Genomic DNA, 23253 nt, shown 5'->3' with positions numbered 1-23253 from the left:
AAGAATTTGAGGTGAAGGTTGGGGTACACCAGGGCTCTGCCCTCAGTCCGCTGTTATTCAATATAGTATTGAACTGCCTAACTGAACAACTGCAACAACCCGCACCCGCGAACATCCTATACGCCGATGATGTCGTTCTTATAAATGAAGACCCAGTTGCCCTACAACATACTTTAGAGCTGTGGAGACTCGCACTGGAAAACGCTGGCCTACGTATAAGTAAGCAAAAAACTGAGCACATGCCTTGTAATTTCTCCGGTAGTAACACCCAACACAAAATATCCCTCCAAGATGTGGAGCTTCAACGTGTTAGCAGTTTTAAATACCTAGGCAGTGTACTCTCTACCAACGGCAACATCGACGCAGACATCACTCACCGTGTTAATGCGGGGTGGCAAACGTGGCGAAGTTTAACCGGTGTGCTATGCGACAACAGAATGCCCGTCCGGGTCAAGGGAAAGGTTTACAAGACCGCTGTACGACCAGCTATGATATATGGTGCCGAATGCTGGCCACTCAGAAAGGACCAGGTGCAGCAACTACACGTAGCCGAAATGAGGATGTTACGCTGGTCAGCAGGTGTAACCCTCATGGATAAAGTGGCCAATAAGTATATACGTGGAAGCTTGAAAGTAACGCCGATATCTGATAAACTATCCGAAACGAGACTACGCTGGTACGGACACGTTATGAGAAGGCCCGAAGACCATATGGCCCGTAAAGTGTTAGATATCGCCACTGGTCCCAGAGGTCCTGGAAGGCCCCGACTCACATGGCTATCAGTAGTAAATAGTGACCTCGAAGCTCTAGAATTACACCCAATGACGACCCAGAACAGAAATGGCTGGCGAAAAGCGATTAGGAGAGCCGACCCCAATTGAACATGGGATAAGGCCGGAGAAAGAAGAAGTATTGCGAATCTCATACCTATGCCTACACTTATATTAGCCAAATATTATCGTAATTTCGTAGGCAGATATGTCGTTAAAATTTTTGATCATGTACAAAACTTTTTTCACTACTTCAGGACACTAGCTTGGCAACCAACACACCCTTGAATACACCGTGATTCTACGTAATATAACATTTATAACAGTGGTTAGAGTAGAGTATCTAGAAACAAGTATATTTAACATAATCACAAGTGGCGATACGGCTTCCTCGCCCTTACTCAACGGCACTGAGAATTGATCACTCAGTATCAGTATGTACCGTCTTTACCATAGGGTACACGGGGCCTGTGCCTAGGGCCCCCATCGTCAGGGGGCCCCGAAGGACAGACAGTAACATTATATTTAATTACCCATAATAAATAGAAGATCATAGTAGGAAAATGTTAGTTTAAATAATTCGCTTTCTTTACTTTCCATAAGGGCCCGAAATTCTTATGGCCCCAGCATAGTTTAAGACGGCCCTGATCACGCAGAGTCAGCTCCCGGCAAGGTGTACGGTCTATTCACAAACTACAATATGTCTACCGTTTAACTGAGGTGGTTGGTAAGGAGTTGTTGTTGTTGTAGACAGCTACAGACTCGTTAAAGGCTTGGCTGCATGAAGCTGATTTATATTATGTTATGAAAGTAATAACTGCAAACTTGTTTTAGTCCCAAAACTCAGTCACCTGCATCTACCAGAAAATCCTCTAAAAAATCACTACACCTTATAAAACAAATTATCAATCACGCCGCGTCTGTCTGTCTGTTTGTATGTATGTTCGCAATAAAGTCAAAAACCACAACATATTTTCATGCGGTTTTCACCTATCAATAGAGTGATTCTTGAGGAAGGTTTAGGGTGTATGATTTGTTAAGGTTTTGTGTAACCCATGCAATGCCGGGGCGGCTCGCTAGTTAGTGAACAATGTTAGGTACAGTACCGGTCAAAAGTTTAAGTTCACTCTGCGAAATAAGGTTATCATATGTAATTATGCTCAAATATAGAATATGTTTTGAATTTCAAACGTTTAATTGTTTCCACGACTACCAAATAACAATAAAAATACCTCTTGGAGGAATCGTTTTATGTTATTCGGAAAATTTGATCCATTTAATATTTTTGTTCCGTATTTCCTATGAGATTTCGTGAAGTTAGAAATCATTTAAAATGGGTCGCAAAGCCGATTTTAGTGTCGAAACTCGTGCTGTTATTGTAACTCTGTCAAATGAGGGCTACACGACGCGGAAAATCGCTGAAAAAATGAAGGTTTCTCAAACCGCTGTCGTGAGTACTTTGAAACGAAAACAAAAAACCGGTCTTAATTGCAGTCGATCTCGATCAGGTAGGCCAAAAGTCACGTCTAAAAGCGAAGACCAATTTATTTGCGTGCAGAGCAAACGCCAACGTACTCTAACTGCTCCAGAAATTTGCGAAGAACTCAACGCCACCCGAGAACAGCGAGTATCGGTTTCGACAGTGCAACGGCGTCTGCGAAACTATGGTCTAAAAGGTCGTATTGCTGCCAAAAAACCCTTGTTACGTAGTCAGAATAAAGTTAAGAGGTTGAAATGGGCCCAGAAACACAAAAACTGGACGTCTGAACAGTGGTCTAAAGTTTTATTTTCTGACGAATCGAAGTTTGAAATTTTTGGAGGGAGACGTCGTCAATATGTTCGACGACAAGTAGGCGAACGAATGATAAAGCAATGCGTGATGCCAACAGTGAAGCACGGTGGAGGATCAGTTATGGTCTGGGGATGCTTTGCGGGTGATAAAGTTGGTGATCTCGTGAGAGTCAATGGCATAATGGATAAGAAAATGTATCATAACATTTTGCAACGTCACGCTTTTCCATCTGGAAAACGGATTGTAGGCAGAGGTTTTGTTTTCCAACAAGACAACGATCCCAAGCATACGTCGAAGTTGTGCAAAAACTACATTTCATCCAAAGAGAACCAAAAAGAATTAAAATATATGGATTGGCCTCCTCAATCGCCCGAACTCAATCCGATTGAGTTGTTATGGGATGAATTGGACAGGAGTGTGAGAAAAATGCAGCCAACTAATAAAGAACAGCTTTGGGAATACCTATACATTTGTTGGAATAAAATTTCGACATCAACACTGCAAAAACTAATTACGCGAATGCCGAAAGTGTGTATGGCAGCATTGAAAGCAAAAGGCGGATATTTTGAAGAGTCTAAAGTTGGCAAAAACTGATCTTTTTTATTTAATTGTGGTTTTAAATTAGAGAATTACCTTTAATTTATTATGTAATAAAAGATTATTAAATACTTTTATTAGTACATTGTGTTATAGCTTCATTTAACCGAATTTACAGAGTGAACTTAAACTTTTGACCGGTACTGTATATCAAATTAACTTCAGCCTTTAACCTCGCAGTGAAACCAACACGCGACGGATCAATACGTTAGTTTTCATGGTTATATAATAGTACAGTCATTATATCCAAAAAACCGTCCCTACCCGTGAATAATTAGTTCTTGGATTTTTTTTTCGTAGGTCCCTCGGGGGGGTCACTGGGAGTGTAAATTCAAAAAGTAGGCTTAATCAGGCTCCTGCGTATATTCGAAATATGGTTTTTTTCCAAAAAAACGGTTTTTCTTCAATAACTCGGCCATTTTTGATTTTACAGTAAAACCGTAAGGACAAAAACTGTAGGAAATTTGATTCTCTACAAGTTAGTCCAGTCATTATATCCAAAAAACCGACCCTTCCCGTGAATAATCAGTTCTTGGATTTTTTTTCGTACGTCCCTCGGGGGAATCACTGGGAGTGTAAATTCAAAAAGTAGACTGAATCAGGGTCCTGTGTATATTCGAAAAACGGTTTTTCTTGAATAACTCGGTCATTTTTGATTTTACAGTAAAACCGTGAGGACAAAAATTGTTCATAATTTGATTCTCTACAACTTTGTTTCCCTTCATTTATGCCGTAAAGCGTGGAACATAGGAGATAATGATAATATTTTGAATTTGTCGCGTTTTTCAGGTTTAATTTCTAAAATATCGATTTTGGGGGAAAGAAGGTGGGAACCAAAATTGTTCAGAATTTCATTCTCTACAAGTTTAGTCCTCTTCATTTATGTCGTAAAGTTGAAAATAAACGAGATGTTGAAAATATTTTGAATTTGTCGCTTTTTTCAAATTTTATTTCCAAACTATCGATCCTAGAAGAAAAATTGTAAGGACCAAACTTGTAGAGAATCAAATTTTCTAAAATTTTTGTCCTCACGGTTTTACTGTAAAATCAAAAATGACCGAGTTATTCAAGAAAAACCGTTTTTGGAATATACACAGGACCCTGATACAGTCTACTTTTTGAATTTACACTCCCAGTGATTCCCCCGAGGGACGTACGAAAAAAAAATCCAAGAACTGAGTATTCACGGGAAGGGTCGGTTTTTGGGATATAATGACTGGACTAACTTGTAGAGAATCAAATTTCCTACAGTTTTTGTCCTTACGGTTTTACTGTAAAATCAAAAATGGCCGAGTTATTGAAGAAAAACCGTTTTTTTGGAAAAAAACAATTTTTTGAATATACGCAGGAGCCTGATTAAGCCTACTTTTTGAATTTACACTCCCAGTGACCCCCCCGAGGGACCTACGAAAAAAAAATCCAAGAACTAATTATTCACGGGTCAAAATCTATAATGACTGTACTATAAACAGATGTATTTCAAACAAGACCATAAACCGAGCATTCGCTTCGACAGGGTAAAGCAGCCGTTTATTGACAAATGCCAGTCGTTGGCACCTCTAGCTTTGTAGGACTGTGGACGTTGTTTGCTTTGAAATTGGATTCAATGTTATATTTGGAGGGTTGCCAAAAAACCGTAGATTCGCCAAACTTTATTAAGAACTTTATGTGGGGTGTTACTTCTATTTGCATACTTAATTAAGTATTAGGTTCAATGAACCTTTACGTTGTGAGCTGAGCTGAGCTACAAAAACGAGATGAGCTTAAGGCTCGGCCGCCAACCTCAATTTCCTACAACTATATACATGGTGTACTGACGTGCTCAAAATGCGATCGAGTATTTAGCAAGAACATGGTACGTGAGCCACCAAAGGGCGCATCAGAGAGTGGATCAGCTACACGCTAATAACACGAGTTAAAAATTGCCTACTCCAGAGTAGCAATGCACGCACGAGAACTTTCCAAAGTTGCGAAACTTTCCACGTGAGAATTTCTCGGTAACTTCTGAGAATGTTCTCAAGAACGAGAATTTATTTATTTATCGTAGTTTACGCCATGAATGTTCACGATAATTTAGGTGTAGTCCTTACCCCCAGAAAATTCCGACTTTTGGTCGTCCGCTTCCGGTCAGAAAAATGTATGACGGCCCGGCCAAACGGTCAGACTTAGGTAGGGGGTGCTCGACCAAATGTCATAGAGGGACCCTGGCAGTTTTTGACGCCGCCATTTTTTTTCAATATGGCCGACTTTTTTTTTAACTTTTTTAATTTTGTCCTGGCGCGCTGAAATTTTGGTCACGGAATCTCGGGGTCCCCTAGATACCTATGAAAAATTTTTTTTTTGAAAAATGCTACTAATCCGGGAAAACTGGCCACTTTTATTTTACAGCCACATCATATCAACTACGTAAAGTACGTTACAGTCTGCAGCCATATTATCTTGCACAACGAAGCATGTAAACATATTCTTAAGATCTTAAGATTGTATTATGTTTAATACGCATCTCATTAGTTCATTACAATAAAGTGCAAATTTCTAAGCCATTTTAAGTACCTATCACTACTAAAATAATTAAGATATCTCATCATCATCATCATCTCAGCCTATATACGTCCCACTGCTGGGCACAGGCCTCCTCTCATGTGCGAGAGAGCTTGGGCTATAGTCCCCACGCTAGCCCGATGCGGATTGGGGACTTCACATACACCTTTGAATTTCTTCGCAGATGCCTCACGATGTTTTCCTTCACCGAAAAGCTAGTGGTAAATATCAAATGATATTTCGTACATAAGTTTCGAAAAACTCATTGGTACGAGCCAGGATTTGAACCCGCGACCTCATATCCACTCGGCCACCACTGCTTAAGATTAAGATATCTATTTATCTTGAATTCTTGACACGGCCGTATCTAGGATTCAATAAATCGTTTTATAGAATGCACTAATATTTTAACCTCTAGCCGCCCAGAGACTTATAAAAAGGTCTCCTGTTCCATTCTAATTTGAACTTTGTGTTGACAAAATATAATTTCATTTTGCTTGGCAAGATTTGACGTATGGGCGGCTAGAGGTTAACATATCCTACAAAATGAAAATATTATATTACATTTTGCACTTGTTTTTGTACCATATATATGAATAAAGTCGTTTACGTTTATACGTGCTACTAGCTAGTACTCATATACCTTGGTAATCAATAAATAAATTTTGCACTTAATCACGTCTTCCCATATATGTACATACAACTGTCAAACAAAACCTTTCAGCAGTCTTACGATTCATTCAGTCCAGTCTCGTTTTGTAAGCTTCTTCAATAGACATCCGTAAACACATTCATTCATTCACTCACCAATCTGAATAGTGCAACATGCACAATATACGCAATACTAATGCGACAGCTGTAAGCTTAGAAGGTCCCTTTCAAATGTTCTATCAATGAAATGGAATAATGGAAAATGAAAGTGAGAAGAAATCTCAAGGGCCAACAAGGGATTGAGGCCACAAACTTGATAAGATCAAAGATATAAGTCAGGATTTAGAACAAAACTTGTAAAATATGACACAAGTCTTTTGAAAAAGTGATAAAGAAATACAAGCTTAAAAAGCTGTGTTATTTTATAGAGTGTGACTTTTCTGCTCTTTTTCATTGTAGTAATTAACAATTAATTTGTATAATAATTAACAGAACAATAACAATACATCATCCAGAGTACATAGTACGAAAACTTAACATAGGTAGTTTAGTTAGCATGAAATCTCCAGTGTGTATTCAAGATACCAAAAAGCTATGTGAAAGATAGCAAGAAGACCATCACCCAGAAGATTAGACGTTCAATTTTGTTTAGCCGTTGAGGTATCTATTAATAAATAAATAAATAATGAATGACAATCTTATTAGCTTATTACACAAATCGACTTAACTGTACGACGATATATGTATATAATGGATAAACATAATAACATCGATAACTCAGGAGCAATTCTCTGTGATGAACATGAACATACAAATAAATCCCCTTACCATGATTTGAACCACCTCCTTACTTAGAAAATAGGGTCTTTACCACCGACTAGGCTAGGAGGCAGTTAAAAAAATTAAATTTAAAAATATTAATATTCAAATTATTAAACACAATAGCAATTAGGTTCACGTACCCCTTGAGGACATATCCAAAGTTAAGGCTATAACGCCCAACATTTTCTGATTGTACCTTAATCCGTACAAATTTTTCGGTACCTGCTTTTATAATATGCACAGTGCAACACAAGCTGTTAACTTTTGTCCAGCTTTTATTTCAAAATCTTTGATTACATTATACATAAAGCAATAAGTAATAAAAAAGCGTCAATGACAGCGAATCAATAACAAATAGGTACCTCAACGGTCAAACTAGAACGATAACCAGTTAAAACAACACCAAACCCAACCACCACCAAATCGCCGCCAAACCTACTTCCAACATAATTATCCATTGACTCCTTTCTCACGATGACCGACGACATCCTCGTGGCGTACACGATACAGCTGTCGAGGAACGAGGAGTGCGGGGCCACGACGAGGATCGGGGCCTCCGAGCGGGAGGCCTGCCGGCCTCGCACGCTGATGGCCATGCCGCCGGCCAGGTAGGACAGCTTGCCGATGAAACATATCAGGGGTTTGAGAGCCCTAGAAACAAAGTTGGGGAGTCAGAGGGTGTCCGAAATGTTTGTGTTTAACGAAATTTCAAATCAGAGAAGATGTTAAAAAAGTTTAGTGGTTCTCAAAAAGTCGAGGTTTGTTGGGAATGTTGGGTAGAGTCTTTGCGATAATCGCAAGTTTTTACTTATACTTAGTTACTATGCTTAATCCATCTTGGGATTCTTGGCCCCAGACCTGATGAAAGGAGATCGTCGATTTTCTTAGGCGTTTGGGCCCACTCCCGTTTCATTTTTACCCAATATTATATCTTTTTCAGTATAAAAATGCGTATATAATTACTGTAATAGTCTGTACCATATACGTGATGGTTTACTCTGGGCCCAAAATCGACGATCTCCTTTAGCAGCAAAAGGAGTTATTGAAACATTTGTTGTTTGAAGTGATGACCGGTGATTTAGCATAACAATGGGTTGTGAATTTTTTTTAAATATTTAATTTCCACCTGTAGTTACAGATGTAGTGCATAATTATTATCCATCGTATTTTCACGGAAATGTACTGGGGTCGCCTGAACTGACATGACAAATAAGAACGTTTCCGAGTAAATACGATGCAAAACAGTTATGCACTACTTACATCTCTATACGCGGTTACGCGATAGATATGCTAATTGTAGAGCCAAAAATAGCTCAATAACAAGATTAAATTTAAATACTTCATGTAAGTATATTACGCTCTTAATCCGACCGGCCTAGCTTCATACTTTCATAACGGTCGTAAAATGACGTGAATTGTCCTAGAAATCCGCAAGGCCTATCGCTTTCCCTTTCTTCGTGGCTTTTGCGGGCATAGGCTCGGTGTATACAAAGCTATAATTAGTTTGACAAGAACAAATTGTATGTCGTAATCATTAGATGTGTTGGAGTGAGAGATACGCATAATTTAAGGGAATATTCCATTTTAAAGCTGTATTTTTTAAAGATCTGTTATTTTTTGTCAAATCAAATAATATGTTCCTACACAGTAACATTAGTAAAGGTGATATTTGCTGGCAACTGCAGATGCATTTACTATACTCTTTGGGCAATATCTACAGGAAAGACGCGACGGAGTTAAGCATAGATAAGTATTATAAAATGTGTAGGTATGATCCATGACTCCCATGAGTGACATGCAGAAACGCACGGTTACATTGCGCAAAGGCGAACCCTACACGCAAGATCCATAATTATTATGATCCGTCAATTATATTGACGGATTACGATATTTATTGACGTGTAGGGTAGTGTATTGACGGATCACAATATTTCGCTGGATCTCTGGTAATGCTTGTGATATCCAAGTTGATCCTGATTTTTTGATATCAATTGTTAAATTCTTATACGTGGGAAGCAAAGTCGCTACAGCACCAAAAAATAAGTCATAAATTACCTCCATAACAGGCCGCCGGTGAGTTTTATGACTTTATTATACATAATTTACTCCAATTACTTAATGATTGTATCCATCACAGCATAATTACATTTAACAATTGTTTTTCTGAATGGTTTTGTTTCTTCCCACAACAATTAACTTTCAGGTGCTTTGAATGAGTTTTTTTTATAACGTTATTTAACTTTTGAATAAGATACAAATGTAGCGTAAGTATTACGTAAGTTAATCGTAAAATACATTATCATCATTACAATTTTATGTCGTATTTGTAAATGTTACATAATCTACTCTCTTCTCTCTCTCTCTCTTTGGTCGGTCCCTCATGTCTGAGGATCGTGGTCAGTATCAGGGTTGCATCTGGAGCGGATGATCTGTCTCCACCGGTTTCTGTCCAACGCGTCTCTGACGACCGTGTAGAAAGCAGAGAATGACGAGTCTTTAACTTGATCGGTCCATCTTATTGGTGAACATAATCTACAGATGTAGTGAAAATACGATGGAAAATAATTGTGTACCATCATGCTCCGGTGTTGTTGCGACATTTAGGGTCCTAGCTAAATTGATTGTGTTATACTTACGCTATAGAATTTCCAATTTTGCAAGAACCCTAAATGGTACGTATAACAATCCCGTGTGGTGACCGTATACATCTGTAGGTAAGTCCTTAAATTTCCATTAAATTTTGTTAATTGACGTATACTTTCAGGTATTTAAGTAGTTTTCTTATAAAAGGCGGTAATCTCTTAAAATCCACTTACGCGTGAATTTAATAATTACAGTAAGTGTATTTAATGTGAGATATCATTTCATACAGGCACTTTCTTAAATGTAAGTACGGAATATTTATTTCGCTTTCCCTAAAAGGCTAGAGGCACGTCAATCGTGAAACTTTTTCATACAATATCTCAGCTCGAAACGGGACATTCAAAAAAATGTTGTTACAAGTTTAACTTTAGAGAAAAGTTGAGAAGTAATAGACCTCTGTTACATGACACTTAAATTTATACTAATCATAATAACTTATTTATTGCACCCTAATAGTTAGTCATGTACCAGTTTAGTTTCTTTGTGACGAACACAAATGTTAAACTATCAAAAGAATTTAAGAAAATGGTGTTGATGACGGTTTATGAATACCTACGCAATAGAAGCTTTTCGGCGGAGTCGAACATCAAATTCGCAGGTTTGATCGATACCGTTACGTCACACAACTGGTTTCATCGAAAATAACTGCTGCTTGTAAGTTGTTTTTGGAATAACCTGTCATTAATTTGTACCTAATAATAGAGACACCTACATGGAAGGGTACTGCGGCCGGCTCCACCAAAGAATGCGTTCGGTCTTTGACCTTAAAATTATTTTAGAGTTAATTCTATCCATGATAGTATCCAATAAAAAGTTCCTCAAGCTCTGTTTTCCTAAGATATCGGAGCCGTTATCTAGCGACTGTTTCCATTCATATTAATATGGCAAAATATGGATGGACTAGTATTTTGTATGGAAACCGCCGCTATATGACGGAATATCTTAGGAAACCAGAGTTCACACTACGCCACGGGTATCCAAGGGATTGCGTAACGCATTCCAGCCATTAGAAAGAAAGAAGAGAAGGAAAGATAATACATTTATTATTACATACACGCACGCTTCTTCAATATCATATTTATTAATACCTACCTAAACCAAGAAGGCATATATCTGACACTGTAGGTAAGTAGAAGTAAAATTGTTCTACAAAAATAGTTAAAGATGTTTCTGTTACGGATTAGACACACACAAATGAATCATAAAAAAAATATTTCATTTCGAATCAATTTGCCATGGTTAGATTACTTTTTTTGGTATATAATCACTTTACTTTTCATTCCAAAACCAAAAAAAAATGTATATAAAGTGACCTAGACTATCAATTTCAAGTTGTATGAACTAATTTTTTTTTACATCTATTAATCGACTAGATAATAGAAACAGAAATCCAATTCGAAAATTTGACACCTGATACCTATCACCAAACAATTCACAGTCGAGCCTCGATCATGATTTCATGACACGGCACTTCTGATTCTGAGCCTCCCATTCTATGATGTTGATGACTGCAACAAAGCTGATTCGGATTTAACTTGATTGAACTGGTTTTAATACGAACTTGACGGTCGTGGTCGTATCAAAATAAGATCACAACCGTAACAAGTTGTGTAATTTGAATCCGACTCACTGAGATGCCATTTGCTAGATCCAGATAGCATTTTTTATCAGCCTATTAGTGTGTCCCACTGCTGGGCAAAGGCCTTCCCTCTTTCCCGCCACTTGTCTCTGTCCAATGCACACTCCCGCCACTCCACACAGAATGTATCGAAGTTGTCCCGCCATCTCCGTAATAGCATAGCATATGATTTATTTTATGAATGAATGAGAACGGTTAAAGCTACAGTATACCAATAAGAAAAGCTATAGAACGATGCGGAGTCATATTTTGTGCATATTTTTTTTGCAGTACCTAATTTGACATCAATGGTTACGTTCCAGTATTTTTATTACTATTACAATGTAAACCTCCGTAAATGTATATTAACAGTCCCTCGGTTTATTTTGTCAACATCTTGGAACTGACAAACGAGAAATCCCGGACACTACAACCAGGTCGAGAGCTTGGTCTCGACATTAATAAAGACGGGACACAATGAGGTTCCGTTAGTGGACTTGCAAAATCATTGCTGACTTGCAATATGTTCAGTTATTAGTGTGGGTGTCGGCGATAGGTTGAGGACACGCGCACAATAATGTCGTATCGAGATTTTAAAATTAGTGTATCAACATTCTTCAAGCGTAAAAATTCATTCATTGTACATTACATGTAGCTGTGTGTGTAATCATTCACATCATCTCTCCTACTGATATGCACGTAGTACACACTATAGTACCTACATAACGTAGAGCACACTATAGTAATGTAGGTAATTACGATACAAGTGCGAAAAGTAGGAAATTCGCAACGAGTGGTGATAAATTGAAACGGGACCGAAGGGAGTGTTTTAAATCGACACGAGTTGCGAATTATCTTTTCGCACGTGTATTGTACAACGTTTTACGGTACATATGGCCCTTTAAATGTTTGCCCTAGGACGGTAAAGTATAGCACCATTTTAAAAATTGCAAGATCTGTAATTGCAATTTTTAAAATGGTGCTATATTTTACAAATTGCAAATTGTTGTCACTAACGTAAGTTAATTTTGACTCAAGAATTGACAAGATTTCGCAGCCAGCATATGGCTACAATCTTGATCAATCGTATTAGATTGATTTTTTTATTGCTTGATTGTGATAAAGTCGTTAAACGCAATTCCGTTCAAATTTCACCCCTTTACATCCTCGACGGAATAATTTCCGTTACGAAATTGAAAGTAGGTACCCTATCTGCCGAATTCGAACTTCAAGACATTCACAAGAGACGAAACGCACTAGATACATTCTAGATACGTTATAGTTTAGATATCAACTAGTTATCTTTTGCAGCGCAATTCGGGCAACCAATGTCACTTTTACGTTAGATAGAGTAAGATATCTATTAGATGTGAACTGAATCTCTAAGTTATATCCTGTGGAAATCGTTCAAGAGTATCTCCAGAATCGCGCAAATGTCAAATTTGACAGGTGAGATCTTAAACATATCGTTATCGTATCTTGGTGATGTCTAAAAATATCTAATAGATGTCTATTTCAAAATCCGAATCGGGCCCTATGTCTCAGTCCAGGTTAAGTATTTGTTTGCCAAATTTAATTAGTTCAACTATTTTTATAAATGTAATTGAGAAGCAATCTTTTATTTAAATAAGTTTCACATATTATAAGGTTAAGTGGGGTAAGACAAACATAGTTTGTTTTGCTAAGGGCACGAGAAACAGTATTAGGTTAGGTTTAGGGTTTTAGTATTGCAGCTTGCAGCTGCGTGCCGTTTCATTCTAGAGCAATATTTGGGTTGTGAAAATAACTGCCAGAAAATACACATAGATCCCGGTACGGAATAAGAAAAAAATATAAAAGAACAAGTTGTAAGGTTACATCGGGACAAAAGACACTTGTAGGAAATCTTAATGTCTACAGCTTGGCAAAAAATAGTATAAATTAAAAAGTGGCAACACTGTAGCGTCGTCCCTTTCAAACCAATTTATATAAGAAAACGGGACGATTCTACAGTGTTGCCTATTTTTATTTTTTACTCTTTTTTGCCAAGCTGTAGACATTAAGATTTCCTACAAGTGTCTTTAACACACACTGAGAATTTCATGTCAATTTCTGGGTCGATAAGTAGTGATGGTTCCTACCTTCTTCAATATTTACTTGTTAAACCAACATTTTACGCCAAGTGACAATTATCACCGTTATGGAACAGAGGCCTGGTGCCTATTTCACGAGCACAAATCTTGTTTTCTATTCACAAGTAGCACCAAAATTTGATTTATTATAAGCCGTTAAGCAATTGTGTCCGTGCGAAAGCCTACATAAAATGTTTGCGTGTGTCTGACTGAACTATCTAGAGTTCTAGACGTTCTAGACAATAATTATACCTACAAATATATACAACATTATTTTATATTTTAAAGTCTAGGTTTCTAGTTCTTTACTCGACTTTAAATTACCACAAAATCATTGTACTAGAATTGAATGGTTTATGCCATTACCACTATTCACTTCAATTGAAGCTTCACTTTCTCTCAAATCTTGTCAGAGCTGGAGATATGCGCAAACAGACCGGCGCAGGAGTGGATTGACACAACATCGGCATTTCACAATATTTGTGCGGTTAATTCAAATATTGGAACAAGACTCGGAAACAAACCAGTACGGATATGATGGTCGTATTTGTCTACGTGACAGCGTGATAAAACGGTGTCCGTCTCTTTCTATCCCGCAGAGTTAAAACGTGACAGTTATTTTATCACGTGGATAAATGTGGATAAAGCGATCCATAATAGGCTTAGCATGCTTAGGTAATACATTCAATGAATTTAATTTCCATACCATTTCGTACCTTGTCACAGTGACAATCAACATGAAAGTCGCTAGAGACCCCATAATTTCATGCACAGCGAAGTGTGCAGAAATATCTAGCCAGATCAAGCTAACTTTTCATGGCAAAGTCTGGCAATGTCATCGTCTATATGTCCATTTTCTATGAAAATATGCCCTTTATTATTTTATTATATTTATAAGGTTTTTAGCATTTCAGTTAGACTAGGTATAATTTAATTTGCTGTAAGATTTGACGAAATACATAAATAGGTATGTAGGTAATTTAATTTCTCAAAAATAGAAATCAGCCGTAATTTATGTAGGTTTTTCCTACGGAAGTATAACAAGTGATTACTTTCAATAATGAGCTGCCTGCAGGGAAAAAAGCATGCTCGTTAATATTATTTTAAATATAATTAGGTAAAATATAGTTAGGTATCACCCTACGATTAGTCTACTGTGTGATTATCACATGTAGTACCATTTTATACCTATAAAATAAACATACCTAAATTGTTTCTGTTTACTATTGCTAGGATTTTATGAAAGTGAAACAAATAATAAAATAATAAAAAATAACTCAAAAGCATATACGAATATATGCTTCAATAAGACAAAAGCGAAGCGATATCAATAGAGATATTATATTATACACGGTGTACTTCTTGGTTGGTACAGGCGCGAATAAATATCTTGTATGAACTAAAATAAATACACCCATTAATCCTACATTTCCTATTATTATAAGACAAGTAACCCTTCTGTCTTGCTATTTGGTACTAATAATCCCTCATCTGCCTCAAAGCAAATACCTGTTCACTACAGCGCGAGAGATATAGATAGATGAAAGCACGATAAGAAGTTGAGTTATCCTTTTTTGCGGAAGTTGTCAACTTAAGTTCAATAAAACATTTTATCTATATGAGGTGTGATCTAAGATCACTACAAAAATTACATTGTCATAACAAGTACATGTCATAAAAGCATACAAATAAAATAACACAGCCGCCAGGCAAAATAACAATAACAACAGCAAAACTATGACTCCAATGACAACAGCCGAACGGTATCTGCCAGAGTATAGAGGACTCTGTTACCAATTTGGTCATGTTAGATCTCAAACAAACATGTATGTAAAAGAAAATCACAGAAGCCAGGCTAAACAAAAAAGCACTACAACATACGTCTAATAAACCGTGCAATTGGTTTAGTTAGATGAAATAAATAAATAAAACACAAGCCAGGCAAAACAAAAACAACAACAACGACACGGCGTACGTCCAAGGAATTTCAGGTGAGTAGTGTCTATTTTAACTCGGTATACTCATACCAATATGGTCAAGATGGATTTAAAAAAGGCACGAATCAAACAACAAAAGCACACAAATCAGGCCAAAAACAACACTACGATATACGTACAATAAACGGCAGGTGCGCCATCTATGCACATGCGACCACGCTCGGCGCGCCAAGAGACACGATGGCGTCAAAGAAGCTGGAATATGGCGCTATCACGACCACGGGGTCTCTATCATGTTCTATATTAGATTTTGTACTTCTAATCTTATAATTTGACCGTATATTCGATCAAATTGGATGCCATAAAAGAAAATAAAAGCACACAAGCCAGGCAAAACAAAACAAAGACAACAACACTACAACATACGTCCAATGAACGGCAGCCGTGCGGTATCCGCTTTAGCGACCACGCTCGGCGCGCCAAGACACACGATAGCGATGGCGTCAAAGAAGCTGGAATGTGGCGCCATCACGACCACTGGCGCCTCGCGGTGGTCGCTGGGCGCGTGCTTGGTGCCCAGGATCTTGACGCGGTGGAAACCGGCGATCACCACCACCAGGCGCATCAGGGAGAGGATGGAAAAACGGAGCTTGCTGAAAAGTTAAGTGAGCTTAGGATCCCGGTATTTGATAACTACTCAAAAGATTTTAGGAGAAAATAAACTTTTTTATGGACTGAAACTTGGCTTTGTACAGACAACATTAATTCGAATACGTCCTTCATGCACGACATTTTACTGATACTCGACTGAACTACCTTAAATGAACTGAGAATTTACCTTGATAGAAAAACGGTATTAATAACAAATCAGTAACCAATTGTCTTTCAGTACAGCTTTTAAATGCCGCTCAAGTGAAAAGCTAGCTTCTAGCGTAACTCATAAAAGCACTATATTTTCATGATAATTAACATACACTTGTTTCTCGTTGATTGAGCGTTTTACTATCTATACTTTGATAGTAGTGTATAGGTATTGTACATAGCCATGATGGTCGACCTCGATCTATGGAAATTGGAAAGTCGGTATCATCCCAGAGCCCTCGCTATCTACTCCGCTACTAAATCTATTGATTTATAACACGTTGAAATTATTACTAGAGGTTTAAGAAATAATAGCTGTCGTAAACGGAAAGCGGCCTCTTTAGCCCAACTGGGTCTGCATCAAACCTAATAGCGAAGGTAACGGTGTAACCTGCATAGAAACGAAGGAAATAAAGGTAACAAAATCAATTCGCGACAAACCCGATATAATTAAACGATAAAGATTTAAATATTACCTATATCTAATAGCGGAAAGTTTTTTAGACCTCTGATACCCTACAGCGGAAAACGAAATTTCTTTATCAGCGTCTCTGTCCCTCATATATAAAAGAGCGCTTAAATTATGAGGCAGATAACGAAATGGCCCTCTGGGCTCTGTATACTCGATGTTATTGAAAATAAATTAAAATTAGACATATTTTGGTGATTTTTCTATCTTTAAGCTTAGAGTCTGCCCTCGCAAATATAGTCTGAATTTCCTAGATGAAAATCATGAACATGATACTCGCCCTTGATTAAAATGTGCATAAAATTCTATTTAATATTTTGCTTTAGTCCCCTTTTAACGTACATTAATTACCTACCCATTCATGAGTTCAACAAACCGCTTTTACCGTACGATGCAATTTATTGCACTCGTGCGGTATGTTGCTCAAGAATACAGCATCGTTTGACAAGATGTCGCACGATTGTGAGAGGCTATTGTTGTCACAAATAGCTTTGTGGCCATACAAAGTCTCATACACACGTTCCTAATTTAGTAAAGCCTGTGCCTATACGAGCGAAGGAACATTCGTTCCATACATTTACTGTATGAGCAGTTAAAATCATGTATTGAAGCGTGACAATGTGTCGAATTACTGATTCATTTGGGTTTTGTTTTTATTTGTATTGTCTAAGTATTTTGTTTCTTTGTGTTTTCATTTGTGATTTGTTTTGTAGTGTTGCAGTGCCTTTGGCAGTAATATTGTAATGATGTGTAAAACGTGTTTGGATAATATAAAAAAAATTTTTAAAAACGCATTAATTATCCATAATATCCTTCTTTCATCTTCAGGTTTATTTTCAAGTAATTATGTCTCTACGTCGCAGCTACGTAGTTTAGCGAAAAGGATCCATCCACAAAAAATCCATCAACAAAAATTGCGTTGACATTTATAGCTTTTCTTTATCACAGCTGATTTATATAGGAATTACAAGTTTTTGGATTGGATTTTTTGCTTGGATCCTTTTTCCTACATTACATCTGATTAAGCATTATTTTTTCCTTCGTCATTTATATCTTTATATACCTAGAGTTCGACAGTTTAAACTTATTAGCACCATTAACCTTACATAATTCACAGCAAATAGAAATAAGAAACAGTGTCAATTATTATGGCGTCGTCGAATTCAAGGTTACCTACTTATTGACTAATCATCACGAAAGCACTCATGCCGGAAATTTAAAAATACTTCCCAATTGCGTACATAAAACAGTTTAAAAATGGCACGCGCTTTGATGCGCCGAACGATAAAAGATATACCTCACCAGATGAAAATGATCGCGATAGCATCATTTACTTGAATACGAGTTGTTTTCGATGCATGGTTACGTGTGTGGTACGAAATAGTTAGGTACTTTCTTAATTTTATTACGCAAGTCTGGTTTGTTATTTTAACCCTTAATTGGAGAACAGCATAATATTTACCATCAGTATGAACTAAGTTCTGTATAACATTTCTGTTTTTAATCATACTGAGTGAAATCGCTCTCTCTACTCAATAAATAAACATAATCAAGTAGGTAGGTATTTATAAATAAATAAATAAATACACCGTCAATTTGGTGTTGAAATAAATATTAAGAAAGCTCATTCACGTAATTGTAATAGGTTATTTATCTTTAAAATGTCGTAGACATAGTATGGACATTGAAAGCGAGAAACGATTGGATATTGAAAAGGGTTAGTACATATTTGAGCACATTAAGTTGTAACAGAACCCAACGTCTTACGTAGGCACTCAATAGCTTATAATTACATTAAACATTTAAAAAAATCATCTCATAAGGGGTCAATCTCCCGCAAAGTTCAAATGGGTTTTTTCTCTTCAATAATTTTAATTAACAACAGTTTATTCTAACACTCGATCTCGCGTGTAATATAAAATTTGCTAGATAGATGTCCAAAACAGGCGTTAAAAACTCGAATACTATGTTATTATCCCGTCCAAATGTATTATGAGTATGTACAGTAATCTCCACCTGTCATTCATACCTCATTCAAATGTGAAAGCGTCCGTTATGGTGAATTATTTCCAAATGTCAGTTTAAACACAAATATAGTCTTAATCAATAATTATTAGCCTCTGTTTCTTATGTCTATAATTTCAACACGGTAAGATGGATTAGGATAACTTCTGAAACGGTAATTTCGAAAATGACAAATCTACTACTTAAACTAGACGCATTTTCTGCGTAAGCGTTGCCCAAATATAGAGTGCTGCTTATTAAGTAGAGTTAGACCAAGCTAAGTTGAGTATAAGTTAAGTTATTTAAACTTCAAGTATTCATAGAAATTGACGTTTAAAATAACTTGATTTGATAACTCTATCTAACTCTAGGTGTTATAAATAGGTACCTACCTACAAATGATAAAGATGTTATAATAGTGATTTTCAAAGCACCTTATTATTATTTCTCCGTAAACAATGTGTGTGGTTCAGTATGAATCATATTAGACTGCAAAACGAATTAAAAATACTAAAAAGTAGATAGGTAAATGCTTGCTGGGATACCTAATGAGACAATACTAATAAAATGGTGTTACAATGTAACGACTACTTAATTGTGATTTTTAATGCAATTTTTAAATAATGATATATTACAGATTTATTTTATTTCTAAAGAATTATTTAGGTACCTTTAAACGGTAATATGTACCCCATTGAATAATGTTACAGTTTATGTAAGTATATAAAACCAGAATTTCTAATGAATTTCATACTTTCGACCGAGATATTTTCTTCTTTAATTGACTTTTACTTGCACTGCGTTTCAATGCACTTAAATAATAATTATCGATCGAAAAGTGACGGTCGCACCAGATTTAAAGGTTCTTGGCCACTTTCTCTCTTAATGAAGTGACAAGTGAGAGATATATGATAAATTCCACTTTTTGGTTTCGCAAATTGTGAAAATAGGAGCAATACAATACAAGTTGCGTCAAGAACTGGTTTGGTTCGTGGCAAAATTGTAATTTTAAAATTGTTAAGTAACATTATTTACATAATTTCGAAAAAATTAAGATATTGTAGGTATTTTATGCGGAACCGTTACAATACAAGTATGTTTTCGTTACAAATAATTTTTTCATGGCATTTTCCCTGGGGTAGAAATTCAATATAAAAGCAATAATTTCGTGTTAACCTTCCTTTTAAACTTTTCATCTATCAAATCAAAATAGTGTAGATAGGAACATTCTTACACATACATACTTACCTATACCTATCCTATAGTAAGACAGTTCTTCATTGGAACTTATTTTAAAGCTCATATAAAGCGCGCAATACTTATGGAACGCGCGGAGCTATGTTTACTAAATCCACTGTCTTACAATATTGGCACGTGTAGACCACAGAGTAACGGTATAAGACTGGAAATCAGATAGAAGAGACTAGTAAATAAGATAAACTGTCAGTCTCCAATGTCTCAATACAACGTTCCGGATAGTGGAAATTATTTTTGTAATGAGATAGAGTCACATTATCGAAAAGGGAAATCATAAGTAGAAAGTATTCGCCGTTTCTGGCCCCGCCTCTCAGTGGTCCCCGATCCTGACCCCAGGGCCGAGCAACCGCCCATGCTGAACCTAAAAAAAAAAAAAAAAAAAAAAAAAAAAAAAAAAAAAAAAAAAAAAAATAGCCCCCCATTTGAATTGATTGCGCTAGGTCCCAGCAGTGCCCGGCGCCTCCTTCAGGGACTTACGAAATACGCTAATTTAACAATACACCTTGTTCACCACGGTAACAATAGGCTCGTCGACCCTTTTCTATTGTTCGATCTCGACTCGGGCGCGCTATTGTGTTACCGAGCATACTACCTGCCTGGACCCTTTCCTTAACCCACCGACGTCTCCATTCATGCCTTCTTTATGTGTGTATACAGTAGGTGTTTGTGATAGGTATTAGAGATAGGTATTTTGCAATATGTATTAGCAATAGCTATTTGCAATAGGTATTAGCGATAGGTACTTATTTGTGATGCATAGGTACTCTAACTATCAACTCTAATAACCCGCATTGTCTTATTACCTCTTGGAGCTATTTCGATTTATAAGGAATACAGTTCTAACCTTCTTCTGACTAGAATTTACACTATTTAGACTTTGGCAGCCTAAACTAACCTTAACCTTTTACCAAACCTAACTTATTCTTCGAAAACCTTCTCATTTCAAACTAACCTGCTTTCACCTAGTCTTCCGATATAAAGTAAACTCGTAGTTACTTGTTTCTTTCTATTATTTAAAAAAATAACGAGGCGTGTGAGGCATTTCTTGTGCACTTGTTTTCATTGTTATAACAGCTTAATTGCTTTATTGATAGATGTCTATTATATTTTATGCTGACAATGGGTTTATTGTTTCCTATACCTATTTTTTTATAATTTTGGTTTGAGTAAAGAGAACGTCTGTTTAGATGAACTTGTTGAGACATGTTACTTTGAGTGATTTAAAAAAAGAACGAGACGAGTCAACTGGTTTCAACATGATTTAGTCTAATACATCAACATTTCTTGTGCGTTGCTATTCATTGTTATAACAGCATAACTGCTTTATTGGTAGACATCTATTATATTTTATACTGACAATGGATTTATTGTTTCATATTATGCTTTTGAATTTGGATTTGAGTAACGAGAACGTCTGTTTAGATGAACTTGTTGAGACATGTTACTTTGTGTGATTGAAAAAAAAGAACGAGACGTGTCAACTGGTTTCAACATGATTTAGTCTAATACGTCAACATTTTTTTACGTTGCTATTCATTGTTATAACAGCATAATTGCTTTATTGGTAGACATCTATTATATTTTATACTGACAATGGATTTATTGTTTCCTATTATGCTTTTGAATTTGGGTTTTAGTAAAGAGAGCGTGTATTAGATGAACTTGTTGAGACATGATTTTAACGGTACTGTACCTTGGTCATAGTGACACAGTATAAAAGCCGAAGAGAAATGAGTTTGAGTAAGTATTACCGTCGTGGCAGTCCTCTGTATCAGAGCTCCTTGTATCTATTGCAGTATATAGAAATATAGTGTTAATTCAACAGTGAAGTGTTTAAGTGTTTATAGAAAGACCCAACAATGGATGTAAGTATGTCTTTTATTACCGTAACTTACTTTGTTTTGTTTTCACTTGTGTTCTTTGTGTTTTAATTATCAAGATTGTAGACAGTGTGTAAATTATTGTTTTATATTGTTTCAGTTCACTGAAAATACTTTCAAGAACTATTACTACCCGGATAATAATAAAGACGAATCAAGCGATGAAGAGGGTACGCTTGGTTTCAAAGTTAAACAAGCCATCGCAAAGAAACGTTCAGGAAACAATATCGATAGTTTCTTTGAACGACCTAAAAAGCAACCCAAAATTGTGAAACGGTCTTCGAATGTGAGCAAAAGTTCACCAGACGGTGTTGCAAACTTATCATCCGGACAAGACGACGGGGCGTATGCATCACATTTGATTAAAATCGAGATATATGATATGCAAACAATTAAAAACGTCCCACCCATGGAACACTGGAAGCATGCGGACTTCAGATTGAAATATTTTGCGTTGGAAGACGATTTGGAGCTACAAAATACGCGAAATATTATTTATAACATAACAAAACAATTAGCTTCTAAGGACAGTAGTGTGAAATATTTTATAGATAATAAGAAACAGTGATAGTTATAATTATTAATGATAGTAGTAGCTTAATGATTGTGTTAACGTATTTCTCATTTTTTACCTCTTAAGTACATTTTCCATGTAACAGATTTTTTTGTGTCGTCTCGTTTTTAAGTAACAAGAATGTTAAGAAATATTTTGTAAATAATAAAATTTAAAAAAAAAAATGTATAGTTTAGAAAGGTATTTGTATTATATGAAAAAATAAAAAATCTTATTTAAGTACACGTATTATTTTATTTCACAAAAAAATGTTTTAAACATATTCCTTAATATAAGGTCATTACATACAGAATTATCAGAAAACAAACTTAGCATATCTTTCATAGTTTTTCCATGATATTTAAAATACAAATAAACTAAACAATATTCACCACAAACTGAAGTAAAATGGTTTTGAAGAGGTTTATTGTTATAAAACCACTGTCTGGTGTTTCTTTTTAAAAATAAGTTATGGTAACCTGAAGGCTTCCTTCCGAAGGAATCAAAATATTCTCCTATACCAGTAACATCAATGTGTATGGCAACCCAGTGGGAGCCTGGTTTCGTGTCAGGGTCCAAATTACTAACAATAAAGACAGGTAGATCGACCCAAATAGGTATTTTGTTGGCAGCAAAAACATTTGTTTCAAACAGTGGGTTTAATTTCTTCATACAAAATTGTATCTCATTAGTATCCATAATTACTTAATTAATAACAATTTATGTCTTGATGATGCTGCAAACAAT

General features: G+C 36.2%; 1 protein-coding gene across 1 annotated transcript in view; it reads right to left on the bottom strand.

Moving 5' to 3' along the window:
* Positions 1–23253, bottom strand: part of LOC134668778 (lysophosphatidylcholine acyltransferase) — a 60978-nt gene that overhangs the window by 17465 nt on the left and 20260 nt on the right. Inside the window, exon 3 of the mRNA XM_063526237.1 lies at positions 15909–16135. Within this exon, the coding sequence (XP_063382307.1) occupies positions 15909–16135 (227 nt within the window). The remainder of the gene's footprint in view (positions 1–15908; positions 16136–23253) is intronic.

This window comes from Cydia fagiglandana, chromosome 11 (assembly GCF_963556715.1).
Source record: "Cydia fagiglandana chromosome 11, ilCydFagi1.1, whole genome shotgun sequence".
Lineage (NCBI taxonomy): Eukaryota > Metazoa > Arthropoda > Insecta > Lepidoptera > Tortricidae > Cydia > Cydia fagiglandana.
The sequence above is the reverse complement of the archived record's forward strand: the minus strand, read 5'-3'. Positions and strand labels throughout refer to the sequence as shown.